This window comes from Herpailurus yagouaroundi, unplaced genomic scaffold (genome assembly GCF_014898765.1).
Source record: "Herpailurus yagouaroundi ecotype Mexico unplaced genomic scaffold, PumYag 191, whole genome shotgun sequence".
Classification (NCBI taxonomy): domain Eukaryota; kingdom Metazoa; phylum Chordata; class Mammalia; order Carnivora; family Felidae; genus Herpailurus; species Herpailurus yagouaroundi.
In genome coordinates, this window is record NW_024412422.1 from 1,936,470 (window position 1) to 1,964,174 (window position 27,705).

Here is a 27,705-nt window from a genome sequence, read left to right on the forward strand (position 1 = left end):
GGTGTCACAAAGGTTTTTGGCTGGATGGGGACACCATCCTCTGCAGAGGGGACACATGCAGGCTGGGGGGTGGGTTTGGGGAGGGAAAGATGCTGAGGTCAGCATTCAGCCCTCCCCCCCACCCCGCACTTACACAGATGGAGAACTGGAGTCTGCTTTTCATTCATGAAAACAGCTCCCTGGTGACTCTGGGCACCAGGGGTTCAGCAGGAAGCAGCTGGGGACGAGGCTTGTCCAGGAGACCTCAGTCCTGCGGGCACTGGGACCGAATTCAGGTCTCTGTGAGTCCTGCACGTTCTCCCCACTGACTCCTGACGTCTAGAGAGAAATTCCCAAAGCACCTCCCTCGGAGTTGGAGTAACAGGTACAACAGCCCCATGTCTTGAGGACTTTCATCTGCCTGGTGCCGGGCTCATCAGCAAACATGCATTAGCTCTTCGATTTCCTCCGTGGCCGAAGCAGACGAAAGGTCACGCGGAAACTGGGAGGGAAGCCGGGATTTGAAACCCAAGGTGCTTGGCTCCAGAGCAGGCAGCTCAGCTCACCCATTCCTGATCCCATCCCTGCTGCGACCATTCCTGAGTCCCCAGCACGATTATGCCCCGTGCCGGGTTCCCAGGGGGAGTTCTCTTTCCATCGACTGGTTCTTTCAAGGTGTAAGTCAAGTTGTGTAACCACAGAAGTTAACACAAGGGAAAGAAAATTGCAAGGGGACATTAGCGAGTGTCCGTGGGCAGCGTGGGGACCCGTTGGGGACCACATGGAGACCGGCTTCGTGAGAGAGGTTTGACAACGAGATGAAACCTTGCTCAAGGCAGGCAGGCCTTCAGTGTTACCGGTGCTGGGTCAAAACCCTCTCCCGCCCCTCCTGGGTAATTTCATATCCACTCTGGGGGGCAGTCTGCACGTCGGGGACTGCTGCACCCCTTCTGCTCCCTTCTAGGGACACTGGTGTAAATGCTTCCCGGGAAGAGGATCCTGTGTTCCAATAGGTGGCAAACGTTGCCTGCTGCATCTGGCTTTTAGAGCTTCCCAGTCCCATTGGCATATCAAAAGCTCTGACAAGTCCTGCAATAAATAAATATGGTTGGCTTTGTTTAACCCAGCCTTCCTCACCACTTATTTGATTTTTAAAATTCCCTCCCAATTATGCTTTGGAAAATCCCAATCTCTATAGGCTGCAGCTTCCCTCATTTGGAAAAACTGCCCCTCTGAGTTTACTGGACCCCCTTGGGACCCCGGGCACAGATAGGGAGAGGCTCAGAGGGGAGGTGCGGCAGGGCCAGGACCTCTGGCTCCCTGCCTGGTGCCCTGTCCCCTGCAGCCCAGGAGCTCCGTACCACAGACTGATGGCCCTTGCTCCTGTATGTCTCTCCCCCCAGAGCCGTCCACAGGGAAGACCTGTCTGCCCAAGGCCCTGCTGAATCTGAGCAGTGGCCGTAATGACACCATCCCTGTGCTCCTGGACATCGCCGAGCGGACAGGCAACATGCGGGAGTTCATCAACTCACCTTTCCGGGACATCTACTACCGAGGTGGGGCCCCGGGTGGGGCAGGGGTGACGCAGGGTGACGGTGGGGCACCGTCCTTGCTTGTCTGATTCCCACTGCACCCCAAGAGCTCCCATCTGTGCCCCAGGTGCCGGCATTGCGTCCAGGAACCGGCCACTGAATGAACAAAGGAAGGATAACTACCCCTTCCAGTCTTGATATTCTGAGTTTCAGAATCCCAGATTCTGAACCCAAGACTCTGAGACGCAGGGAGCCTAGTGATCCGTGAACTTGGAGTTTGGGATCCCGAGATGCTACGGTTCCGGACACCCTAAGGCTCGATGATAATAGTTGTACAGGCCCACACTGCTAAGAGGCAAAGGTGTCAGGGTCTAAACTTTGAGGTTCTATGACTCAGACTTGACCTTTCAGATTTCTGGATATGAAGATTCAAAGTCTGTGAACTTTCTATCCGAGTCCCAAACTCTGTGAGACCACAGTGTCTTTGCTTCCTCCTGGATTAAGGCCTCCTGGGAGTCTGACCAAAGTCCCCACACTTGGGACCCTACATGTGGGATCTCCTTTGAGTCTAAAATTCTGCATGCACAGTGCAGCACGTCACGGCTTCGTGAGTCAGAGATCCCACATCCGGGCAGTGTCTGGAGGTCCGTTTGCCGCCCTTGAGTGGAGACGGTCAAGGCCTGGGCCTGCAGCCCCTCGCCTGATTTCCACATTCTGCACCCCACCGCGCTGCAGCCTGGTCCAGTCTCTGCCTGCGGTGACAGTCCCTACCCCCCTCCCCAGGCCAGACTGCCCTGCACATCGCCATCGAGCGCCGCTGCAAACACTACGTGGAGCTCCTGGTGGCCCAAGGAGCTGACGTCCATGCCCAGGCCCGGGGGCGCTTCTTCCAGCCCAAGGACGAGGGAGGCTATTTCTACTTTGGTGAGGAGGGGGCTGGGGTGCCTGGTGGTGTCCACAGCCCTGACCCCTCCCCAGACAGGTAGAGCCCCTGCTGGCCGAGGGCTCTGGCCCCATGTCGGTGTTGGTCGCCTCACCTCCCTGAGCCTCAGCTTCCCCGTCTGTGCAGTGGGGACCATGAAAGCCTCTGGGGCTGGGACAGGTTGTCAGTATGTCCTTGAGACCCACCAGTGGCCCGATCGCAGGGCCCAAACCCCATCACCACCACGTCCCGGCTGAACCAAGGAAAGAGTCTCAATTTCACCCTGCTTATATATATTTTTAAATTTATTTATTTGTGAGGCACCTGGGTGGCTCAGTCGGTTAAGCGACCATCTTCAGCTCAGGTCATGATCTCACAGTCCATGAGTTCGAGCCCCGCGTCGGGCTCTGTGCTGATAGCTCAGAGCCTGGAGCCTGCTTCCGATTCTGTGTCTCCCTCTCTCTCTGACCCTCCCTCATTCATGCTCTGTCTCTCTCTGTCTCAAAAATAAATAAACATTAAAAAAATATTTAAAAAAAATTTTTATTTATTTGTTTTGAGAGAGAGAGTGAGCACGAGCAGGGTAGGGACAGACAGGGGGAGGAGAGAGAGAGAAAGAATCCCAAGCAGGCTCTGCACGGTCATTGCAGAGCCCGAGCGGGGCTCAAACCCACGAACCCCGTGAGATCACAACCTGAGCTGAAATCAAGAGTCAGATGCTTAACCGGCTGAGCCACCCAGGCGCCCCTGAATTTCTTAAAGGCACATGTTATTTGAAGTTCAGGGACAAGGTCCCTCAGAGAATCCCTCGCAGTGTCCAAATCGCAAGCCCACAGCCCGTCTCCCGCAGAAATGTGCAACCGCCTCGGCGTGACGTGGACACGGACTGTTGGCACTGTGTCCCGTGTCCCCGGGGCGCGCGTGTTCCCCGAGCACCCACAGGCCGAGCCCTGCCCCGGGGCCCCCCTCACTGACCTCTCCCTGCCTCCTCCCGGGCCTGTAGGCGAGCTGCCCCTGTCGCTGGCCGCCTGCACCAACCAGCCCCACATCGTCAACTACCTGACAGAGAACCCGCACAAGAAGGCGGACATGCGGCGGCAGGACTCCCGCGGCAACACGGTGCTGCACGCGCTGGTGGCCATCGCCGACAACACCCGTGAGAACACCAAGTTCGTCACCAAGATGTACGACCTGCTGCTGCTCAAGTGTGCCCGCCTCTTCCCTGACAGCAACCTGGAGGCCGTGCTCAACAACGATGGGCTCTCGCCCCTCATGATGGCCGCCAAGACCGGCAAGATTGGGGTGAGTGGGGGGTGGGGGGGTGGGGCATAGCAGCCCCTCCCCCTCTCCTCTACACACACACACACACACACACACACACACACACACACACTGGAGAGGGCTGCGCTGACGTTCATTATTATTAATATGCACACCCACTTGCTATCATGCCAACCCCATTGTGCACATGTCCCAGCTCAAGAACCTGCTGTGGCTCCCTATTGTCCAGCCAAACTGCTCGACTTCATCCCAGAGCCTCAGTCCTCATCCCGTGCCACTGGGAGCATCACGCCCCACTCCCGCCAGCCAGGACAAGGCACTCATAGAAATCTAAGCTGCAGGGCCCCACGCCTGTGAACTCCCCTATAATCCGCTGTCAGGGTCCTAGCTCAGCCCCCAACCTGAGGGCCCTGCACAGGTTCTTTCCCCCTCTGGCCTCACAGCACAGGGCCCAGAGGGGATTTCTCATCCTGGGCACAACTGACATTTGAGACTAGATTGTTCTGGGGTGTGCGCACTGTCTTGTGCAGTGAAGGATGTTTAGCCGCGTTCCTGACCTCGAACCCCAGATACCAGTGGCACTCCCCACCGCTGGGACAACCCTCGAAGTCTCCACGCATTGCCAAATCGTCCCCTGGGGGGGGGGCACCACTGCCCTGATTGAGAACCAAAACCGGGGCGCTCTGGAGTCTGGAGCACCTGGGTCCAAAGCCTGGCTCGGCCACTTTCCAGCGTGTGACTGCAGGCATCTCCCCTCCCCTTTCTGTGCTCAGTGTCCTCGTCTGTAAAATGGGGATGAAAATAGTGCCCGTTGGGATCACATGACAACTAGATAAGGTGATCCATTTAAAGCTTTTTAATAAAGAACCTGGCGTGGGTGGTAAGTGCTCAGTAAATGGCAGGGATTATGATTGTCCTATTAAAATCATAGCAAAAGTTATTAAAATTCCAATTTATAAAAGAGTCTTGAGGTGGTGGAAAAGGCCTGAGTTTAAGGTTTTGTGTGTGTGTGTGTGTTTTTAAGTTTATTTATTTTGAGAGGGAGAGCATGAGCAGGGAGGGGCAGAGAGAGAGAATCCCAAGCAAGCCCCTCACTGTCAGCTCAGAGCCTGATGCCGGGCTCGATCTCATGAACCATGAGATCATGATCTGAGCCAAGACCAAGGGTTGGACACTTAACCCACTGAGCCACCCAGATGCCCCATTATTATTATTATTTTTTAAGATTTTCTGTTTAAAAGGCCTAAGTTTAAATTCTGGCTTTGCCCTATTAATCTGTGTGGCCTTGGGCAATTTCCACCCCCTCTCTGTTCCTCAGTATCCTGTGTGTAGGCTACATACAGTAGCAGTGGCATCAGGAGGGACTGGATATAACAATTATTTCTAGATTTAACATGTTAATAAAGCTGGCTAATTGTTGTTTTAATTACATAAAAAAGATACTCGTTACAATTCAGATTTTCAAAAACATTTTTTAAAGTTTATTTATTTATTTATTTATTTATTTATTTATTTATTTAGAGAGCACAAGCAGGGGAGGGGCGGCGGGGGGCGGCGGGGGTGGGGGGAGAGAATCCCAAGCAGGCTCTGCGCTGTCAGCACAGAGCCCCATGTGAGGCTCAAACCCACGATCGACCGTGAGATCATGACCTGAGCCGAAATCAAGAGTCGGACGCTTAACCGACTGAGCCACCCAGGCGTCCCTACAATTCAGATTTTTATGGCTGGCCTAGTTCGGTCTGGCTTTGGCTGACTGATTGTGCGGCTTCAGGGAACACCCTTCTTTGCTCTGAGCCTCTGTTTGCTCATCTGAAGACTAAGATGGTAAGAGGAAGAACAAGATGATGTGAGCACAGGGTCCGGCGCCCAGGACATGCTAAGTAAATATTTCCTCCCCACTACGTGCTGCTCTCTGGGGAGGCACCATGTGATGGGCTGTGCAGGGCCCCCGGGGTCCCTCTGATGCGAGAAGCTGAGCATTGGTGTCCCTCCCTGGGGCCCCCTGACCCTCCCGCCCCCACCCCGTGCAGGTCTTTCAGCACATCATTCGCCGGGAGGTGACAGACGAGGATACGAGGCACCTGTCCCGCAAGTTCAAGGACTGGGCCTATGGGCCGGTGTATTCCTCGCTGTATGACCTCTCCTCCCTGGACACGTGTGGGGAAGAGGCCTCTGTGCTGGAGATCCTGGTGTATAACAGCAAGATCGAGGTGAGCACCAAGGCAGGGGACAGAGCCTAGGGAAGGAAGGGTGTGGCTGGGATCAGGGAAGGGACCCTGGGGCTGGGAGGGGCTCTGTAACTTACAAGCTGTGTGGCTCCGGAGAAGTGACCCAACCTCTCTGAGTCCCAGCTTCCTCTTTTGTAAAATGGGGATAAGGATAGTTCACATCCTTGGAGTTGTTGGGAGAACCAAATGAGTTCATTTGAGAACAGTCTGGCACAGAATACACATTATATGTCAGCTATTATCATCAGTAGTCGTTAGATGAAGTTATGAAAGCTCTTTTTTTCACTTAGCAGTATTTTGCGAACATCGTTTTGCACCATTAAATATTCTTCTGCAATATCATTGCTGCGAGTAAATGTACCACATTCTAATGAACCATTCTTCTATTCTTGGTCATCTGGGCTTGTTTCTGCCTTTAACTCTCAGGAATAACACTGCAATAGCACCTCTGTGGTTATGCTGTTGCCCAGATCCATGGTTATGAAGAAAGTCAAGTCACTGAAGGGACGGGACACTGATCAAATGCTGGGGACTAGGTGCAGACGGTCTCCCTTTCCTCCCCGGCTCTGTGAGCTGGGACACATGCCTTCCCTTGCTGGAGCTCACTTCCCTCATCTTTGGAAGTAGTGACTAACTTGACTTAGTGACTAGCTTGATTTCGAATAGGGGTGGTGGGAGGTTTAGCATCTCTGGTACAAGCTTTGATCGATTGGCAGTGTCTGCCTGGGAAACAACAGTATAGAGAACTATTGTGCAGGGCTCAATTATTGATGTCTTCCTAGGGCTCAGCATCGGGGTGAGTCAATTGTCTGTCATCCTGGGGCTAAATTTCCCATTCCTGCTTCCTGACTCAGGACTTCTGAGGTTGAAGCCCGAGGATTTATATTTTTGATGAGCTACATAGGTGATTTTGCTACCGGCAAAATCCATAGGTTGGAGCTGGGGGACCATGAGAATAGCTTTCCGGCTCTGGGTTCTCTGAGCCTAGAATAGGCTACAAAGGTAAGTTGGGGCAGCATTGGGCGGAGCCTCGAATACTGAGCCCAGTAGTCTGGTGTTGATTCTGAATCCCCATCCAGTTCCCCATGGATCCTCGAGTGTCGCTCAAGAGCGGGTCAGGAGGAGGCAGAGGGTGGGGGAAGGCGTGCCAGAGTCAGCCAGCTTAGATCCCACGGGTCGGGAAGGGTGGCCCCTGATCACCCTGTCTCCCACAGAACCGCCACGAGATGCTGGCCGTGGAGCCCATCAATGAACTGCTGAGGGACAAGTGGCGCAAGTTCGGGGCTGTCTCCTTCTACATCAACGTGGTCTCCTATCTGTGCGCCATGGTCATCTTCACCCTCACCGCCTACTACCAGCCACTGGAGGGCACTGTGAGTGGCTGCGAGCCGGGCAGGAGCTGGGGCACAGCTGGGGCCTCCCCCCACCCCCGGGCGGGGTCCCCTGTGGGAGGGACAGGATGGGGGGGTGCCCCCCTCCCCCGCACTCAGGGGGAAGAGAGTGAGGGAGGAGGGTCCAAAGGATCCAGGTGTGGCGGGGGGGGGGGGCGTTGGGGCGCGTCTGGATCAAGGGCCAGATGTTGGAGGGGCTGGGTGAGGACCCGTGCGCCACCTGCCCCCTCAGCCTCCGTACCCTTACCGCACCACCGTGGACTACCTGAGGCTGGCGGGCGAGATCATCACGCTCTTGACCGGCATCCTGTTCTTCTTTACCAATGTGAGTGCTTGGCCCCCGACCCCAACCACTCTGTCCTCCCTCCTCCCTTCCTCCTTCCTCCTTTTATGTCCCCCCCCTTCCACTCCCTTTTTCTGCCTCCTCTTCTAAGCCTGTGCCCTCCTTCTCTGCTTTTTCCTCCTCCCCCCAAAGAAAAGAACCCATCATCTGGTGTCTGCTTCCCTCTCTCCTCTCCCCTCCCCTCTGCACTCCTGCCATCTCTACCCCGCTCTCACATGCCTCCTCCCCTCTTCCAGATCAAAGACTTGTTCATGAAGAAATGCCCGGGAGTGAATTCTCTCTTCATCGATGGCTCCTTCCAGCTACTCTAGTGAGTAGAGGTCCCCAGGCTGGCAGCTTCTGGGTGAGGAAGGCACGGTTGGGGCAGGGACATCATCCAGATTGCTGGGGAGGTGACTCTATTAGGAGCGGGTTCACCCAGCCCAGACAGCTGTAGCCCAGCATCAGGACAAGGCCAATGTCAAGCAATAGACTCTTCTGCTTAAAGCAAGACATGATTGCTAGAGGGTTCTCACCATATACACCTCTATAGAGATAATGCAATGTCTTATGCTGGTGATTGATTGCTAATGTCTGCCAGGAGTGGCATGTGAAGCATCCTCGGGCATGTTTGTGTTTGGTGGGTAAGAGTGCTGTGCTTGATTAATGATGTCTGCCTGGGGCACAGGATGAGTTGCTGTATGTGTACTACATCTCTTCCCTTTTTCTTAGACAACAATGAAATTCACTTAGCCACAAAATCTCCACTGAACACCACCTTCTCTAGCAATCCCAAAGGGCATCACTTTGGGATCCTGGAGGGCCTTGGGGCCATCGCACACATCAGTTGCCAACTAATTGAGCATTCTGACCAACAGGAATGCTGGGGAACCCAGTGCATCCACTTTGTTTCTCTTCTGGGGGGTCTAGAAGGCATCGGGATGTCCTGGTACCCTGGAGGGCTTGGGGGCACGTCTCCACCTCCAGGGCCTCATCATTCCCTCTCCCCTCTGGCCCCTGCTGCCCTCCAGCTTCATCTACTCTGTGCTAGTGATTGTCTCAGCGGCCCTCTACCTGGCGGGAATTGAAGCCTACCTGGCTGTCATGGTCTTTGCCTTGGTCCTGGGCTGGATGAACGCCCTTTACTTTACCCGCGGGCTGAAGCTGACGGGAACCTATAGCATCATGATCCAGAAGGTATGGGCCCGGGGAACCCTCTAGACTGTGTGCATCTTATGCATGTAGATGGTGCCCTCAGCCCTAAGGACATGGGGCATTGTGGGGGCAGCAGGCAGGGTCTGGACATTGCTGGAGAGGGGGAAGGGATAGGGTGGAGGTGGGAAGATCTGGGATGGAAAAGACTGGAAAGCGAGAAACCACGTGTCTCATCTGTGTCTCCATATTCCCACCGGGGTCCTTAGATCCTCTTCAAAGACCTTTTCCGCTTCCTGCTGGTCTACTTGCTCTTCATGATTGGCTATGCTTCAGGTGAGCTCTGGTAGCCAGGTGGGCCCGGGGCACGGGGTGGGGCAAGGACCCCACGGGGTGGGGTGGCCGTGGTACGCGGAGGACGGCAACCAGCGTGTGCTGAGTTCTTCCTGTGCGCCAGGCACTGGGCTGAGTCCTGTCCCATCCCTGCCTCATCAGTACCCCTGATGGGTCGGGGGCGTGAGTGCCTTTATTACCCCTTCTACAGATAAGAAAACTGAGGTTTAGGAAGGTTAAATAACTCGTCCCAAGTTCAAAAGCTAGGAAATGGTAAAATTGGTGGATTCACTATTATTGCAAAAGGAGCCACCCAAACCTTAGGGGCTTAAAACAACCAATCATCTACTATTGCTCACACGTCTTGGGGTCAGCTGGGTGGTCATGCCAACCCGGGCCAGGTCTGGCCCATCTCCATGGGCTCCCGTGTCTGCAGTCAGCTGTGGGTTGGCTGCTGGCCGGCCCGTCTAGTGAGGATGGCCACGGGGGACGGTGATCTTGCTCTCTTCGTGGTCACCCATCCTCCAGCCGTCTTGGGCGTGTTCACATGGTGGTCTGAGGGTTCCAAGAACGCAAGTAGAAGTGTTCACTGTCGCTGCCTGGCACACCGTCACTTCTGCTTTTGGCCAACGCAAGTGACAGCCCGGTCGTGATTCAGAGGGCGGGGAGATAGACTCTGTCTCTTGAAGAAAAGACCTGCAAAACCACATCGAAGGGACATGGGGACAGGGAAGGATGCATTTAAAAAAAAAATTTTTTTTTTAACATTTATTTATTTTTGAGAGACAGAGACAGAGCATGAGCGGGGGAGGGGCAGAGAGAGAGAAGGAGACACAGAATCTGAAGCAGGCTGCAGGCTCTGAGCAAGCTGTCAGCACAGAGCCTGACGCGGAGCTCGAACCCACAAACTGTGAGATCATGACCTGAGCCGAAGTCGAATGCTCAACCGACTGAGCCACCCAGGCGCCCCGGGAAGGATGCATTTTCATACTTAATCTGACAGTTCAGGTCAATTCTGGCTGTCTCCAATATGCCTGCTCCGGGATGTCATGATACCAGGGGACCTCAGTGGCACAGGCCATAAGGGAAGGGCCAGAGATGGGGAAACTGACTGAGCCATTGGGCTGGTCCCTAAGGGGTGGGTGAGCTGCCATCCAACGCCCAGCATCCAAAAGGGAGCAGCTGACTCAAACTTCACTAGGCCACATTCACACCTGAGGAGGTTGGTCTGGGGACAAACACTGAAACAGGAATCTGATGGTGGTGAGATTTTAACCCAGATGAGGCCAAGCTTCTGTGTGGATTATGCTGGAGAAGAACTGTAGCCTTAGCTGGGGAGATAGGGACAGGATACAGCTGCCCCCTCCCAGGGGTAGGACTGGGAAGAAACTAGACAGAGCATCAAGGGTTCTGCAGTGTTTTGGGATTCAGGTCAAGAGGCCAGCCTCACTGCAGTCCTCATTATAGAAACTGAGGCAGAGGCTTAGAGGCTAAAGTAGCAACTTCGTGGTCAGCTTGGTTCCAGGGCTTCTCCTGATAGGGGACACTGGATCCCTCACCTGAAGCTGACCTAACACAAACATGCCACTATTCTGTTTTGTGCCCATGGCAGACATTGCTAATGGATCGTAGAGTGATTTTTTCCGACAGGTCCAGATAAGGTCTCAGAATCCTTCTCCACACGGGTCAGCAGCCACTCCGCGACTCAACAGCCACGGCATGTGTATTGAAACCCGCTCGCCGCAATCCCAGATGGAGGCGCTATGAATTATGCCCCGCTGACTGAAGGGGCTCGGCCTCCTCGTGCTCCCTGCCCTGGACGGCGTAGGGTTAATCGTTGCTGCTAAACTGTGTTGAGAAGGACTCTGAAGCCTCGTCTGGGCTCAGTGGGAAGGGATGTGCACCATGATCGGTTTGAGATGTCTGGGGAGGGCAAGGGCGTTGGCAAGCATGGCTCCTGGGACAGTCAGAGCTGGTACCTGGTTTCGGCTTCCACCTGTCCCCTCTGAGCTGATGTGGGCTGGGAAATAGGAGCACGACAGAGAGCCTGCCCCCTGGGAATGCTGGCCTTCCAGGCTCCCAAGACCTCTGAGAACAGGCTGGATTGGGGTTTCTTATTGGCCCCGCTGACACTTGGGGCCAGATAATTCTCTGTGGGGAGCATCCCGTGCATGGTGGAGTGGTTAACAGCACCCCCGGCCTCTCCCCACGAGGTACCAGTGGCACTGCCTGCCTCTCTGGTTGTGACAGCCACACACTGCCAGATGTCCCCTAGCGGAAAAGCGGCTCCTGGTTGAGAACCGCTGGACTAGATCCTGGGAACCTCTTCCTCGTTAGCAAGACTTTGTGGAAAAAGCAGAGGCTGCGGACCCTCGGCTTGGTTTATAGGCTGGGTAACCCTGGGCCGGTGCGCTCCCCTCACCGAGCCTCAGTTTTCCCCGCTGTCAAATGGGAATGACGCTTTGCACCTCTCAGCACGTGTCGTCACTCAGGGAATGTCACCCCGTCCCTCCCACAGCCCTGGTGTCCCTCCTGAACCCGTGCGCCAACATGAAGGTGTGCGGCGAGGACCCCACCAACTGCACGGTGCCCACGTACCCGTCCTGCCGTGACAGCGAGACCTTCAGCACCTTCCTCCTGGACCTCTTCAAGCTGACCATCGGCATGGGTGACCTGGAGATGCTGAGCAGCACCAAGTACCCCGTGGTCTTCATCATCCTGCTCGTCACTTACATCATCCTCACCTTCGTGCTACTTCTCAACATGCTCATCGCCCTCATGGGGGAGACGGTGGGCCAGGTGTCCAAGGAGAGCAAGCACATCTGGAAGCTGCAGGTGACGCCCCGGGGGGGCCTCCCACCCCCTCCCACCCCCACCCCCGCCCCCACCCCACCAGCCACCGCCCCCTTCCAGAACGGAGAGACCCGGCCCACTGCACCCCCTTCAGCCTTCTGCTTGGGGCCAACTGCTCGTCTCATTCTGCCTCCGCTTCCCTGTCTGTAAAATGGACGTTGTAGGCCACGGCCTACTTCCCAGAGGTACCTAATGCATTTCCAGAGGCTTCTTGCCTGACCGCCAGCAGCGGTCTCAGATTCACCTTGTGGTCTGGCTTACGGGACACATCCGGCTCCCCCGGGACCCTGAGCGAGCTCTGTTAGCACAGGATGCTCAGAGAGCGTGGGCATTTCCGCGGGGGCCCCGTGCGAAGCCCGAGGGCAGCTTCTGGGCCCCCCCCCCCGCAACAGCCCAAGAGATGAGGCTGGCGTGGATGTGGGCCACCCCAGCGCAGGGAGGCACCAGTATCTGTATCGGGGGGGCTTTTACCAGCCCCAGGCTTCTCTTGCTCTTTACGCACACCACTTACTCCCCCAGGCCTCAGTTTCCCCACTGGGTGTAACTCATAAAACGCAGACTGGCAGCCTGTAGACTGGGTTTGACCAGCAAAGATTTATTTATTTATTTTCTGCGTTGCCATATTTAAAAAAAAGTGAACGCAAAAATTTACAGTTAGGAGATAGCACGTAAAAATCCAGACTTCTGGCCTTTCTTGAAAGTTGGAAGCCTGGCAAGGCGGGCCCGCGTTCCTTTCTGGCAGTGTGCGAGGATGGGTGACAGCAGCTGTCTCCTTTACGCGGGGCGGATGCTCCCTGGTTTGCCCCAGTCCCCACCCCGCCCTAGTGTTCCCCACAGCGAGTGGTGACCTTGTGAGTGCATCACAGGGCTCGGATCCTACTTCACTCATTTGTGCTCCTGCCGGGGCCCCTGTGGGTAGTGGAATGGATAACCCCGCCTACCCTGGCACCTTGAGGGCAGTAGGCGGTGGGGAGGGGAGTGGGGAGCGGGTGCTCACCAATGGCCTGCCCGCCCCTTCCTCCCTGCAGTGGGCCACCACCATTCTGGACATCGAGCGTTCCTTCCCCGTGTTCCTGAGGAAGGCCTTCCGCTCTGGCGAGATGGTGACCGTGGGCAAGAGCTCAGACGGCACCCCAGACCGCAGGTGGTGCTTCAGGTGAGGCAGGGCAGAACCATCCCGCACAGATGGAGCCTCCTTATGCTTTCTACCCATTGCAACTTCCCAAGCCGCTGAGTCCCCGATGGGCCCGAGTGGAGTTCGGTGCTATTGGGTGATGTTGGGCCAGTCGGTTTACTTCCCAGCCTCCGTTTCTTTATCCCTGAAATGGGGAGGATGATAGCATCCCCCCCCCCCCCACCCAGGCCAGCTGTGCGGATCAGATGCCTTAGCACGTGAGGGAAGCCCAGCTAGCACCCCGTGCGCATTGGGTTGTCCACATGGCTCCTCTGTCCCTCGCTGGGGGGACAGCAGGGACCTGGGCATCATCTTCTACTGACAAAACAACGGGTGCACTTCAGTGCTTTGGCAGAAAGGGGAAACTGAGGAATGAGCCTCCTGGACTTGGGCCATTACCCGGGATGCACGGGGAGAGCCACCTTCTCAGGGGAACCCCTGGGTGACTCTTTTCTTTTAAGGTGACTCTTTGTAAAGCCATTGCCGGCATAGAGTACAACCATCATGTTTGGGGTCAGGCAAGGCCAGCGTCCTCCTCTGTGAAGTGGGGACAATGACAGCACCCACCCCACGGGCCAGCCAGCCGGTCCTGTTCTGTTTGGCTCCAGAGCTCAAATCCGGACTCGGATTTGTCCGCTTTGTGACCTTGCGGGAGCAGCGTTCAGAAACCTCAGTTTGCTGTAAAGCGAGGGGAGTCCTGGGTCTCTGGACTTCTGGTCTCTGGGTCTTCTGAGTGCTGGGTCCTAGCACGCAGAAATTGCCCGAAATATGGAGGTCGAATGAAAACAACAAAAAGTCACTTTAAAAGGGGAGAAGCGTATTGAGCCAGTTTGGGCCCAAGAGGCTGCCTCCTGCCTTTGCTGCGGAGAGAGTGTCAGGAAGGAGGGTGTCCACTGCAGATGAAGGGATAAGCAAAACGGGGTGCATCCAGAGGAAGTTCAGGATGCTCTGGACCTTGAAGACATGATGCCACGTGAAAACAACCAGGCACAGAAGAGCACACAGTGTACGATTCCATTTACGTGAAATGTGCAGAATAGGGAAATCTACAGAGACAGAAAGCAGAACACGGGGTATGGGGGTTATGGGGGCCGGCGGGGCACGTAGTGGGAGTTACTGCTTCCCGGGTACAGAATTTCTGTGTGGGGTGATGGGAATATTGGAACTAGATAGCGGTGATGGTAACGCAAGCCTGGGAATATAGTTAATCCACTGAAGTGTATACTGAAAAAGGGATCAAAAGGCAAACGTTATGTTATGTGTATTTTACCAGAAGTTTTAGGAAAAGGAGGAGGATGTGCTGGGGGGGGGGGGGGCTGGGCACGGGGCGGGTGCGGGGGGGCGGGGAGGGGGTGCCGTCTCGGCGGGGGCTCCCTGCCGAACCTTTTGTCTGCTGTGGCCCCCGCAGGGTGGACGAGGTGAACTGGTCTCACTGGAACCAGAACTTGGGCATCATCAATGAGGACCCGGGCAAGAGCGAGAACTACCAGTACTATGGTTTCTCGCACACCGTGGGCCGGCTCCGGAGGGGTGAGTGCAAGCGGGTGGGGAGACTCGGGGGTGCAGAGCGGGGGGCCCTGGTCATCCTCATCCCCGATTTGCTCTGAGCTGTCCTCTCCTCTTTCTGGGACTCGCCGCTCGCATCTATAGAATGGGAGGGCATGATGGGCTGGCTGTTGCCTTTGCTGCTTGTGCATCCCTGGGATCCCCTGCCTCTACGCCGAGTGCATGAGACGCCGCACACAGGACATGGCCCTCAGGCATTCTGCCTTGAGCTTGAATTCTGGCTCTTCCGGTTACTGCTGTGTGTTCCCGGGCGGCGCCTTGACCTCTCTGAGCCCCAGTTTCCCTGTCTATAACAATGGGGATAAGCATACCTGCCCCTTCAGAGCACTACGGAGCGCCCGGTACACAGCAGGTGCTCGGTGGGTACGTGCACGTTCTCTGTCTACCCTCATCCTTCCCTCCGTCGTGCTCACCACAGATCGGTGGTCCTCGGTGGTGCCGCGCGTGGTGGAGCTGAACAAGAACTCAAACCCAGACGACGTGGTGGTGCCTCTGGACAACATGGGGACCCCCAGCTGCGACGGCCACCAGCAGAGTTACCCCCCCAAGTGGAGGACAGATGCCGCTCCCCTCTAGGGGCTGTGGGCGGGGCAGGGTCTCTGGCCTGCCCTCCAGCCCCGTCCCCCCACCCACCTGTTTCTACTCCACCCGCATTTCAGTGGTGTCTCCCAGGGCATCCCCCACGTGCTCCCTTGACCCCCAGAGGCGAGGGCCGGGCGGAGATGAAGGGGAGGCCCCAGGACCCTCTGGTCCCCAGGCTGCCGCCCCTCCCAGCTCTGCCTCCCCACCTGGGCCACCAGGCTCCTGGCTGCCTGTCTTACTCCCATGGAGTCACATAAGCCAATGCCAGGGCCTCTCTGTCCCGGGGGGCCCCGACACCTGCCTCTCCATTATTTATTTGCTCTGCACTCAGGAAAGTGGTGTGATCCCTGCCCCCAAATGGAACCTGGGCCGAGGCCTCAGGACCTCATTCCAGGTCACTGCCGGCCAGCCCCCAGCCCCAGCCGGCGCCCTGGGCTGCGCACAGCACCCTGCGCAGCAGCGGGGTGGCTTTGCTGTGGGGCCGGGGCCCTAGGGCGTGGGGCCGCGCCTGCGGTGTGTTCTGTAAAGGGTCTGGGATTTGTCGGTGCTCAATAAATGCGCATTCACTGATGGTGAAGATGGTAGGGATGATGGTGGGGGGGGAGCGGTAATGGGCGTGGGGATGACAGTCACGAGGCGGGGGAGCTGAGAGATGCTGGTGGGGGCGGGGATGAGAAGGAGGAACAGTAGCAGTGACCAGGGTGGCGCGAGGGTGGTGGTTGGAAGCTGGGCTCTGGGCGGCAGCGGTAGCGTGAGCCTAAGGGACGTGGGCGAGCTGGAGAGGACGGAGGCTTGCAGGGAAGGGGCGAGGAGTCACGCGGGCTGAGGGGGGGGGGGTGGCGATCGTGCTGGGCGGGAGAGGAATGTTAGTAGGGGGAGAGAACGGAGGTGCGGGGAGAGTCATGTTGGCAGGAAGGAATAATGGTGCAATAGAGCAATGCCGGCAGGGGAGAGTAATGTTGGTGGAGGGAGAGTAATGCAGGTGGGAAGAATAATGGCGGACGAGAGTAATGTTGGTGGAAAGTAATATTGGCGGGAGAGTAATATTGGTGGAAAGAGTAGGGTTGGTTGGGGAGACTAATGTTGGAGTGAAGACAATGATGATGGTGGTTCTTTTTTCTCTCTTTATAAGGGAGGAAACCTTTCCCCGAATGACCTCCCCTCTTGTATCATTGGCCAGAATAGGGTCATGTGTCTCCTGCTTCAGCCGGCGGGAAGCAGCAGTGTCCTAAAGCAGAGGGACACTTGGAGAAAGAGTGTCCCCAGCCAGCAATCCCTCTTGCCTGGGCGGGCCCACTAGGGTCCGCTTGCTACGGGGCTTTTTCCCCCGACGCCCAGCTGCACCTCAGCGGCTTTCTTCCATCACTTGCCAATCTCTGTAACAGAGAAAGCCTGAGGCTCAGGACCTCTGAAAGGCAGAGCTGGCGCCGGGGATGGCATTGGCTTCCCCTAGCCCACGGGGACCGAGAATGGGGGACGCTTACCGCGGAAAGTTGCAAGGTTGGTACCTGTGCTAGACTGTGTCCACGGCCCCAATTCCCCACTCTTCCCTTTGTCCGTGCCTTTGCGAGATAACCTCATGGTGTTCTCCCACTGTGGGCAAAGCGTAATTTTGCATCCCCGGCTTGGCTGTGAGATCTGTTTTAATCACCGCATGCCAGTGGACATGCCTGGGCTAGCCCCCCCCCCCCGGGGAGGAGGATGGGAGGAGATCTGTGGAGCCCGGGTGAGATCAGAGGAACCCCAAAGATGCATGAGAAGAATGGGGTTTTTTATGCCGATGAGTTTTTGTGATTTAAGCGCAAGCATCGATGTTATGGCAATAGCTAGCGGATGCAGACTGTCCACTGCGCCCCACGCTTTAGATGAGGAACCCCAGGCTCAGAGAGGTGACGACTCTTGCCCAGGGCACCTGGCTGGGGATTTGAACCCAGGTGTTCTGTGCCCGCAGAGCCCATCCTGGAGAGAAAACACTGATCCCTGAGGGTGAGAGGTGACAAGGCCAGGTCACTTTTGCCGCTGTCTTGGCTGAGCCCTGAGACTGTCGGCTCCCATTTAGAACCCTCTCTCTCTTTGAACATACCCCTAACTTTATTCCAACCCGGATTTCTTATTATGTGCGTGTATGTGTATTTAATAATGATAAAGCACTTGTATGTCATATTTGACAGGAGAGCTTTTTTCATCTCAAGTTTAAAGCACTACTGGGAAATAATTAGTGCTACCAGAGTCAAAAACAATGGGACCCCATCAGAAAAGACAGTCTCAGAAACTCTCAGATCTTAATTGAACAATTACCTCTTATGCCTATGAATACTTCATTATTACATGCCCTGTTATTATTAGCTGTTATTATTGTTTTAGATGAATGCTGGGGATTTTTTAAAAATCAAAAGCCATTTTCAACCACACTGTTCATCTCTCCGGAACACACGTGTCTGACATTTCCGAATGTAATGATGCCGTAGCCGGCAGTCTCCACGCCTCGCCCAGACGACCGTGTGTTCTGATCGTTTCAGTTGTTTGGACGGAGCCATTAAATACTCCAGGCCCCTGTTCCTACTGTTATCAATTTTTGGCTCCCTGGTGAAAGCATTCGCATGAGAATCAAGCACCCCCTACCTTTTATTTTCTAGGAGTTCAAAGCCACCGTGGACAATGGGGAGATCTTTGTTCGCCCAAGCTTATGAGTTGAAGAGTAGGGGTAGTGGTGGAGGCAGAGGACGGGATGGAAGGGGTGCTGGCAGCGGAGACCCAAGCCCAGGGAGGGAGAGCGGGCTCGGCATCTTCTGGTCTCAGGGGGAATCCCAGAAAGGAGGAAGCAGGTGAACACGGAGTGTTAGGTGTTGTGCTCAGGGTTCTGCACTCACGTCTCAGGAACCATGTTTGGGAACTGACAGACAGGTGTTTGGTGCCTTTCCAGAAGTCACATGCCCTCTTCTTTCTCCACAGCACCTGTTTAGTTCAGAGTTTCTTCACTCTGTTCCTCCGGTCATGCGCTCCCCTGAGCCAACCACTGTGACTCTGTTTCCCTTACTAGGGATTGGTAGAGGAATGGCCATGTGAACCAGTTCTGACCTATAAGACAGAAGTCTGCTGAAGGAAGAGGGGGCTTCTGGGAAAATAAGGGCAATCTAGGAAGACACTGTCTTCTCCTTTGCTGGGCACTCTCAGGTCTGTGATGCGATGCCTGGAACTGCAGCACCCATTTTGTGACCATAAAGGCGTTTAGTGGAATAGAAGGATGAGAAAGGGTCTTCGATGATACCGTCGAGCTGCTGAATTAACCAACCCTGGGGCCGCCCTACCTTAAGGCTTCTTATGATTGGGATGATCATTTTTCTTTCTCATTTAACAACCGAGTCAGAGTTTCTTGATACTTTGCCCAAATCAGAATACATTTTTATCACAATTTTACAGATGAAGAAAGTGAGACCCCATGAAGTGAACACCCTTGCCTAAGAACACACAGCTTAGATGTGGTGGAGTCAGGATTTGCCCCCTCTGTCTTAGGAGGAGAACCCTTCTAGGAGGTTGGCGGGATTTTTTTTTTTCCCTTAGTGTTTTGGCCTTTCCAGAGCATGTGCACATTCCATTTCTCCATGGTAACATCTGTGATGGCTTCTAACAGGAAAGGACAGAGGAGTTTGGGTGGAAGTGGGACTTGAATCCAGGTGCCCAGATCCAAGGCCCGCTTGCTCTTAGCCCCCCTCGGTTTGGGACGCATCCACTGGATCCCACACAGCAGCCTTTGGCTGGAGCAGGGTGGGACTGCGGATCCTGGAGATTGGCCACCAGGGGCCGCTGTAGTCACACCCAGGGGCCTCCTCAGAGGAGGCCAGAGGGAACTTGGAAGCAGCCAATTTAGTTGGAAAGAACCCCTAGCTGAACTCCCCATTGGGTATGTCCCCAGGCTGTAAGACTCGGGAAGTCCCGCACCTCCCAACAACGAGAGAAGGAGAGAAGGTGGCCCAGATCTGCCTGGGGAATGTCTAGACCTAGTTGCTGTGTGCCCTCAGGCAAGTTGCCTTCCCTCTCTGAACCTCACTTCTGTCATTTTCAAAATAGGGGTACTCACTCCCACTTGTCGAATGAAGTCTTCCCCTCTCTTCTTGGGGGTCCTTTCCCCTCTTTGGGCCTAGCTCAACACGGTGGACAAAGACCAACTAGGATGTGGTGGCCCCAGAATTGAGGCCCAATGACTCCAGGCCAGGGTTGGATTCCAGTCGTTGCTCTGCCACAAATTCATTAGGAGTCTTTGTGCTGCAACCGGGGAAACTGAGATCCGCACATCACCAGAGAGAAGGACTTACTCAGTTTCCCTAAATGCAGTACAAGAGGTAGGACTCAGTATTTCCTGAAGTATTTGTTCTTTGGGATATTAGTGGATAGAAACAAAAACTTAGGTAATCAAAAAAGTTAGGGAGGGCACCTGGACAGCTCAGTCGGTTAAGCGTCAGACTCTTGGTTCTTGGCTCAGGTCATGATCTCACAGTTCATGAGTTTGAGCCCCGCGTTGGGCTCCACGCTGACCGTTCGAGCCTGCTTGGGATTCTCTGTCTCTGCTTCTGCCTTGCTCGCGAATGCGACTCTCTCCCTCTCTCTCAAAAATAAATAGGGGCTCGTGGGTGGCTCAGTCAGTTGAGCATCCAACTTCAGCTCAGGTCATGGTCTCACAGTTTGTGGGTTCGAGCCCCGCGTCGGGCTCTGTGCTGACAGCTCAGAGCCCGGAGCCTGCTTCAGAATCTGTGTCTCCCTCTCTCTCTCTGCCCCTCCCCTGCGCATGCTCAGTCTCTCTCTCTCTCTCTCTCTCTCTCTCTCAAAAATAAATAAACATTAATAAGCATCCGACTTTGGCTCAGGTCATAATCTTGCAGTTCGTGAGTTCTAGCCCCACGTCGGGCTCTGTGCTGACAGCTCCGAGCCTGGAGTCTGCTTCGGATTCTGTGTCTCCCTCTTTCTCTGCTCCTCCCCCCGCTCACGCTCTGTCTCTGCCTCTCAAAAATGAATAAACTTAAAAAAATTAAAAATAAACAAACATTGAAAAAAAGAACTAAAAAAAAGTTAGGGAAATGCTGGGTTAAAAGGATGGATACTTTGCCTGAAGGACTTTTCAGAGCCTTTAATATGCTAATATGATTTGGGCGTCTCCAAGGGAGAGGGAGAGGGATGCATCTGTTTTTGGACCTCTTTTTACGTGGACACGCACTTTCCAAGGTGAAAGCAGCTGGAGTAGGTGATGACAGAAATAACACACCTAACTTTGGGGGCATCTTCTCTAAAGCGGACTCTGTTCCCTAGGGGACTTGGCCACCTGTTTCCTATGTTCAATCGCACACGGTGATAATGCGGTAACACCAGTCTCTTTACAGTGGAGAAATAGGCAGCTCAGAGAGGGGTGGTCACTTGCCAAAGGCCACATGCTCATGAGGGGCAGTGTCAACCTTGGAACCAGGTCTGTCTGATCCTCTAACCGCTAGACCCCACTGCCCTCAGGCAGGTCCCTCTCACAGGGCCCATTTGCCCTGTCATTCTGATCACACATCACCTGGTGACATCCCGTCCTTCAGATGCCACGACCTCCTTTGACAGATCTGGAATCGAGGCCACACAAGTCCCCCCAGAGTCACCTATGGAGTGGAAGAGTTACTGAAGCCAGTTTCCCGGCCTCCTCCCCTCCCGCCACCACAGTCCTAATGAGCTGGCCGTGCTGGTGATTTAAACAGAAATCCTTCAGTCCACCCGCCCCCCTAGCTGGGCTCCACCTTCCAGGCCGGCGCAGGGGGCGGGTGGGACCACCAGGGCCCTTTAAGGGAGCCTGGGATGCGCAGGCGCAGTGGGACAGGGTGCACGTGTGGGGGCGGAGTCTCGGCGCAGCTGGAAGCCCTAGCGTAGGTTCGAGGTCGCTGGCTGCTGCCGGGCAAGTTCAGGGGTTGACGTGGTCTCAGGTTCCCCTCTCCAGAAGTGGGGAGGGGCTCTGAAGGCTGGCACATGGGTCAAGAAAGCACAGAGCTTCCCGGAAAGGTGAGTGTCCCCTGTACCGGACCCTCCACTGAAATATTTGCCCAGGCTCTCAGGCCCCTCGCGGGCAGCTCTGGAGTCTGTAAGATGGGGTGGTCTTGTAGCCCTTGTTAATGAAGTAAGTGCTAATAATCCTCGAAGTTCCGTGCCAGCCACGTGTGGCTACCGCGTGGGACAGTTCAGCTCTCAGGGGTGTGAGCCCACAGCAGGAGGAGGAGCCTGGGGTCGCCAGGAGGGGCTTGGAGACAGGGAAGGGCTTGCACAAGCTCTGGTTGGTGGGGGGGGGGGGGGGGGTACAGACAGAGGGCAGATTGTCCCCTCTGCCCCTTCACCCAGCACCACACCCTGCAGCGGGCAGTGGGGGCCCCAAGGCTGGACCTTGGTGCTGGAGCCCAGGGGGCCACATCTGGGGCTTGGTGGTAGTTTATTGTTCTCCGCAAAGCGCGGCAGGTCAGAGGTCAGACTCTGAATCAGACAGGCCTGGGTTCGATCCCAGCTGCTTCGCCCTCCTCCGGCCTCAGCTGACGCCGGGCAAAGCGATTACCCTCCCTGGGGGCGTCACTAGCCTCACCTGGGACACGGGGACGTGCACCCGTATCGTGGTGAATGGTCGTGGTGACTAACACCGTTTAGCACCGAGCCTGGTGACCAGTGTGCCTGGGGTGACTGTGGGCCCTTGGTGATTGTAGCGTCGATGGTAACGTCGTGGTCGCCTGCACTGCGAGGCGATGATATAAAGGGCAGGGCTGCGGCATGTCAGCATGGTGATTCTGGAAGGCTCTTCGCGCTCAGCTAGTTCAGCTCCTGGGAAGAAGGAGCCTGGCCAAGGCGCCGGGGGAAGCCGATGCTAGGGCAGGGCCAGAACCCCAGCCGGACCCTGGGGTCGGCCCCAGTCTGTCTGTGCCACGTGCCCCCACCGCCCACGGCGCAGGCCCCGCCCCACAAAGGTGGAGCCTTTCCCAGATAGGAGGCGGGTCCTCAATCTGCAATTCCAGCATCTCCAAATGGAGGGACCTGGCTCGGCCGGTGGTTCCAGGCTTGCCTCCGTGTGCTCCCCTGATGCCCCTGGCCGTGGGCCCAGGACGTGGGGACCTGGGCTACCGGGAGATCACGTTGGTGCGGAGGTGGCCCCTGGGAACAGCTGAGCCACAGGCCGCCATCCAGCCCTGAATCTAGCCCTAGACCTGTCTCTCTGCCCCTCTCCAAGTTCCAGAACGGTGCTTTCGTGTTCTTGAATTCCCTCGCTGGTCCAGGGTCACTCGGAGGAGCAAAGCTCCGACTCCAGCCTGCTTCTGACTCACTCCAGAGTCTGGGCCTTCTGGGCTGCCCACCTCCAGGGACCTCCCCGGCACTGCGTGGCCCCAGGCGGGCTGCAGCTCTGCGTGAGAGCCGAGGCTGCCCGAGCCGGTGCGGGGCCTGACGCTCCCCTCCTGTCGGTCCTCCAGGCCGTCCTCAGGTTCTGCGTTCTCATCCCGTAAGATGGGGATGACGTTGTTGCATACGTACCTGATGCAGCTGCTGTGAGACTCCCATTTCGGGAGGTCAGAAGAGCTCTTTGTCAACTGCTCTCTGCTTCCCACTTATGGTCACCCCCAGCGGCCTGCCTGGCGGTACCTTCTCAGCTTGTCACCGGCAGGACCCCGGGGCTGCTCCCCAGGGCGTGACAGTGATGTGCCGAAGGGCCTGGGTCCCGCCCTGGCACCCAGGTGGGGCTCCGAGCATGGGAAGGGAGGCCTGCATCAAACAAACTGGGGGTGGGGCTCCTGGGGGCTCAGTCAGTTAAGCGTCCCACTTGGGCTCAGGTCATGATCTCATGGTTCATGGGTTCAGGCCCTGCGTCGGCCCTGCTGTCAGCACACAGCCCGCTTCACAAACTCCGTGCCTCTCTCTGCCTCTCCCCTGCTCGCTCTGCCTCTCAAAAATAAATAAGCTTAAAAAAAATAATTTAAAAACTTAAAAAAAATAACAACAAAAACAAACTGGGGGCTCCCCAGATCCCCCAGGCTAGATGGCGGGCTCCCCTGCCCGGGGAGAGGGCAGAGACAGGATGTGAAAAAGAGTCCATGCTGTGGGGTCCAGACCCCAACTTTTCAGAATTGCTGTGTGACCTTAGGCAGGTCACCTAACATCTCTGAGCCTCGGTTTCTTCCTCTCAGACACCTACTACCTTGCAAGGATGTGGTGAGGCTCCAGTGAGGCACAGTGTATATGAACGTGCCCAGCACAAAGTTAGGTGCCTGATGAATGCCAAGTGTCCCGGGGTGGGGGGGGGTCTGCAGATCTCCAGGCGCCGGGGCCTGGAGTGGGCGTGTGCCGGGGCTGGCCAGGGAGAAGGTCACTGCCACAGCCGCTTTGGCCTGCCCACGGCCATACTGCCCCGTGGACGCTTGGAGCGTGTCAGGCACAGGGGAAAAGCTGGGAAGGCATCTCGTGATGCAGGGAGACACCATCCCCAGACCACCTCGGCACCATTCAGGGAAGGAGCCAAGGGGCCCGGGCTTGGTTCTGTCTCAGCCGCTCTGCAGACCGGTCGCCGGCCACGACCCAGCGGCCCTCCGCCTGTGTGCGGACATGTGAACGGGGTAAATGACGGTGTCTACCTTGAAAGAGCTGGAAAAGGAAATGAAACACTGAATGCAGAGTGGCCGGCGGGTGCCAGGAGGTCCCTGGCCTGCTTCCTCAGGGCTCCAAGCCCGGTCGGCAGCGGGGGAGACAGCCCGTTTTACTCCTGGGGGAGGGAGGGAGGGAGGGAGGGAGGGAGGGAGGAGAGAACAAAACAATTCCACAGCTGAGACACCATCTGTGTTTTCCTTTTTTTTTCTTTCTCTTCGTTTTTAAAACAATATAGTGCAGACTGCACTTCTCACAGTAGAATATAATGGTCAATTTTAGTATAAAAAAAAAACATTCTCAGAGATTTGTAAATGCACTTAGTGCTCGAACAGGCCTTGGAGAGATACAGTACCGCTTCCGGAGTGCCAGAGGGGCCGGGACTTGGGGACCGAAGAGGGGGCTCCTTGCCTGCCTCCCCATGGTGTGGGGTGGGCCTTGGAGGGCAGCTTGCAGGAAGGGCGTTGGGTTGGGTCTCCCAGTTAAAACCAGTAGGTTGCCTCTCACTGGCTCTGAGGAGAACCCCTGAGGAAGGCAGGGCAGGGTCCACCGTCAGCCCCTGTGGTGCCTTTGTGCGAATAGGAAAATGGCGCCCCTTCCTCAAGATTCAGAAAACTGCCGTAATAAATATACACGTCTGGGATGCAAATGGTGTCTCCTTGGACGAGGTGCCCTTGCGCGGTGCACAGCCTGTACAGCCGTGCCCAGCAGCCCTGTAAGATGTGGAGAGAAAGGGGATGGTGGTAGTACGGGGTCTGGAGGGTGGGGATGGGGGTGTAATTCTGTCTGGGGAAGAAATGGGAGGAGGGAAGGAGACTCTAGAGGAGGAGGAGCAGGGGGACTGGTGGTCCTTGGAGCCTCTCTCAGAGTGGTCTTCACTTGGATTGGCCAGTGGGGGACACTGTAGGCCCTGTGACTTCCTATACCCCCTCTCTGCTCCTTTTTCAGGAGCCGGGGAGCCCGTGGGGAGAGGAGCTCTCTGACCCCTGGGGGCTGCTCTGACCCCACCCTGACTCTGGACCATCACATTTCCTCCTGTGTCCCCCCGTGGCCTGAGCCCCTCTCTTGGGAAAGCCAGCAAGAACCATTCCTGTTTTAAAGTGGTTTCTCTCTCCCTGCCTCTGCCAGCTTGGATGGAGGAAGTGGTGGACGTCAGTGGTGGTCCTGGGCCCTCCCCGTGTCCTCGGGCAGCCGATAGCAGGGAGGGGCCTTGGGGAGAAAGGTGGCCCCGCCACTCCCCATCAGGTGGCCGCACGGCAGCAGCCCGCCCGGCTTCCCTGTGGGCACCCACGGGCACTCGGGCACAGGGCGAGGCTGGGCGCCCCTGTGCGCCGCCCACCCTGTTCTGCGGCCTGCCTTCCCGCTCGACGCCCTGTCCGTCTGTCCACGCGTCCGCCGGGCAGGCCTTATCTGTAGACGGGCAGGCGGATGTGGGCGTGCTGGTGGTCGAGCAGCCGGGGCACAGCCACGGTCTCGTAGCCCTTGCCCAGCATCTGCTCCTTGATGCAGGGCGGCCGGATGTCATTGATGAGATACTCCAGCGACTGCAGGCTGCTGCTCAGCACGGCCGTGTTGCACACGCTCTTGCTGGGCAGGCCCGAGAGGGCCTCCACGGGGGGGCCCGCCAGCTCCCGGGGCGCCCCCGGCCCCAGCTCCGTGACGGCCACGGCCGCCGCCGGGTTGTAGCAATCGCTGGTGGGAGTCACCAGCACGCTGTTCCAGGGGGCGGCGAAGTACTGGCCCACGGTGAAGCCGGTGGGCAGCCCCATGGCGCAGCTGAGGGGCGACCCGCTGGCCCGCTCGTACACCCGCCCCCCGCACGCCTCGGGGGACTTGCTGGCCGCCGTGCTGCCGCTGTAGGCCCTCAGCGGCTGGGGTGGGGGTGGGGGCGGCTTCTGCGGCCACAGCAGGTAATCCAGGCCCCCGTCGGCGTACCCTGAAGGCTTGGTGGCCCCAGCCAACGTCGAGGCCGCCGTGCCGCCCTGGCCCAGCTCGGCACCTTTCCGGCAGTCGGGCAGGCCGGCGGCAGCAGCCGAGTAGGCCATGCCGGGGAAGCTGGGCACGGGGCCGTGCTTGGCCGGGCTGGGGTGGGGACCGGCTACGGCCTGGCAGGCGGCAGGCGCGGCGCCCGGGGCCTGGCACTGCTGGTTGAGCTGGTAGAGGATGCTGTGGATGGAGGGCAGGTTGGAAGGTGGCAGGGGCAGGCCGCGGCCAGGCAGGGGGATGACGGAGGCGGCGGTGGCGGCGGCCGCGGGCAGGCCGGGTGGTGGGGCGGGTGCCTCGGGCGGCTTGGGGTAGGCCAGGGGCCCCAGAGTGCTGGGCGCCGGGTAGGGCGCGATGCCCACCTGCACGGCAGCTGGTGACAGCTTGGTCCGCTTGCCCTCGGCGCTCTTGAGCACGCTTTTGGCAGGCCCGGCAGGCGCTGCGCTGCCGGAGGAGGAGACAGCGGCCTTGACAATGGCCAGCAGGCCCTGGTAGCCGGCGGCGTGCTGCGGGTAGGGGCTGTAGCGCTGGCCGCTGGTGTCATAGCCGTTGACCGTGCGGCCTAGGTGCTTGTGCTGGGGCACCCGGATGTTAGTGGGGAAGATCTTGATGGACAGCGGGCTGTTGGCCACCTTCTCGGCATAGGCGTCCAGCTCGGCCGGGCTCGGGTAGCGGGACGAATGCATGGAGCTGGCGGCCGTCTCGCCTGCGGAGACAAGCGGAGAGGAAAGCACAGGTGAGGGCTGACCCCGCGACCCGGGGAGGTGGTGTGGCCACAGCCCTGCCACTCCCTCCTCTGGTTCCCCATTTGCCCCCCCGCCCCTCCGTTTGTCCCTTCTAAACCCCCGAGCTTCGCCTTGGGTGTAAGGTACAGAAAGCAAACTGCATGCATCGTAAGCTGAGCTTTCACGGACGGAACGCGCTGGGCCGAGAGATGGGTCACTGCCGGTCCCCCCAGAGCGTTGCCTGCGACTCCGCCCAAGCGCACAGCCGTCCTGACTTCTGATGGCAGCGTCTGTACACACGGGCTGGAATCCCGCCAGGCGTCCTCGGCCGCATCGGCCTCTGCCACCCAAGGTGTTTTGTGAGGTTCACTCAGGTGGCCGTGGTTCGCGCTTCCTCACGGCTGTGTGGTCCTCGTGTGGACTCCTCCTTCCTGCTGCTGACGGCATTTGGGTGGTTTCCAGTTTGGGGCTGACACACACACTGCCACGCTTCCTGGTGTGCGAGTACCCAGTGAGTTCTCTTGGGACTTTGCCCGGGACGGGGATTCGGGGCAGGTGAACCTGCAGCTTCAGGAGAAGACGCCCCACGCTTTGCCAAGGAGCCTGTGCCGGGCCGCACTCCCCCGGCGGAAAACAGGAGTTCCGGGGGCTCCACACCCTCAGTGACGCTTGGCGCCCCGTCTTCACACCACACTGGTGGCAGGCCCTTCCTCCTATTTCTTCGTCATCCTCTCTGCGCCTCCCTTGGCTCATCTGTAAAATGGGATGATGGCCACCTGCTGACCTCTACGGGATAGTTAAATGTGTTGCTATGTGAACAGAGCCCAGCACAAGGCCTGGGACAGACAGGAGCTGCTCTGTTGGCTTTCGTTGGTTGCTCACATGACCTGCCTTGATCAGCAGGCAGGGGAGGAGGGGTTCTAGCCACAGTGGCTGCCTGTCCCATCCCCAAGTGTGCCTGTCACCTACAAGGCCAGGGTGGTAACCACTGCCTCTCCTGCACGCTGTCATTGCGGGGCCGGAGGCTGCACTTTGTGTGACAGGCTGACCG

General features: G+C 57.1%; 2 protein-coding genes and 1 long non-coding RNA gene across 6 annotated transcripts in view; 2 read left to right on the forward strand and 1 right to left on the reverse strand.

Annotated features, from left to right (window-relative positions):
- The window catches only part of TRPV4 (transient receptor potential cation channel subfamily V member 4), a 35,092-nt gene extending 19,200 nt beyond the window's left edge, over positions 1 to 15,892 (forward strand). The window contains exons 4-16 of the mRNA XM_040443604.1: positions 1,383 to 1,535; positions 2,295 to 2,435; positions 3,437 to 3,735; positions 5,745 to 5,924; positions 7,157 to 7,315; positions 7,566 to 7,658; positions 7,913 to 7,986; positions 8,687 to 8,852; positions 9,077 to 9,143; positions 11,659 to 11,975; positions 13,022 to 13,149; positions 14,576 to 14,697; positions 15,152 to 15,892. Coding sequence (XP_040299538.1) covers positions 1,383 to 1,535; positions 2,295 to 2,435; positions 3,437 to 3,735; positions 5,745 to 5,924; positions 7,157 to 7,315; positions 7,566 to 7,658; positions 7,913 to 7,986; positions 8,687 to 8,852; positions 9,077 to 9,143; positions 11,659 to 11,975; positions 13,022 to 13,149; positions 14,576 to 14,697; positions 15,152 to 15,309 — 2,057 coding nt within the window. The 3' untranslated portion in view covers positions 15,310 to 15,892. The remainder of the gene's footprint in view (positions 1 to 1,382; positions 1,536 to 2,294; positions 2,436 to 3,436; positions 3,736 to 5,744; positions 5,925 to 7,156; positions 7,316 to 7,565; positions 7,659 to 7,912; positions 7,987 to 8,686; positions 8,853 to 9,076; positions 9,144 to 11,658; positions 11,976 to 13,021; positions 13,150 to 14,575; positions 14,698 to 15,151) is intronic.
- A 726-nt stretch (positions 15,893 to 16,618) lies between these two features.
- Positions 16,619 to 17,480, forward strand: LOC121010179 (uncharacterized). Its single transcript, XR_005781033.1, has 2 exons — positions 16,619 to 16,815; positions 17,267 to 17,480. It is a non-coding gene; the product is annotated as an uncharacterized LOC121010179 (long non-coding RNA).
- A 6,650-nt stretch (positions 17,481 to 24,130) lies between these two features.
- The window catches only part of FAM222A (family with sequence similarity 222 member A), a 55,800-nt gene continuing 52,225 nt past the window's right edge, over positions 24,131 to 27,705 (reverse strand). For all 4 annotated transcript variants that reach the window (XM_040443607.1, XM_040443609.1, XM_040443608.1 and 1 more), the window contains one exon: positions 24,131 to 26,635. In XM_040443607.1, coding sequence (XP_040299541.1) covers positions 25,353 to 26,635 — 1,283 coding nt within the window. In that variant the 3' untranslated portion in view covers positions 24,131 to 25,352. The remainder of the gene's footprint in view (positions 26,636 to 27,705) is intronic.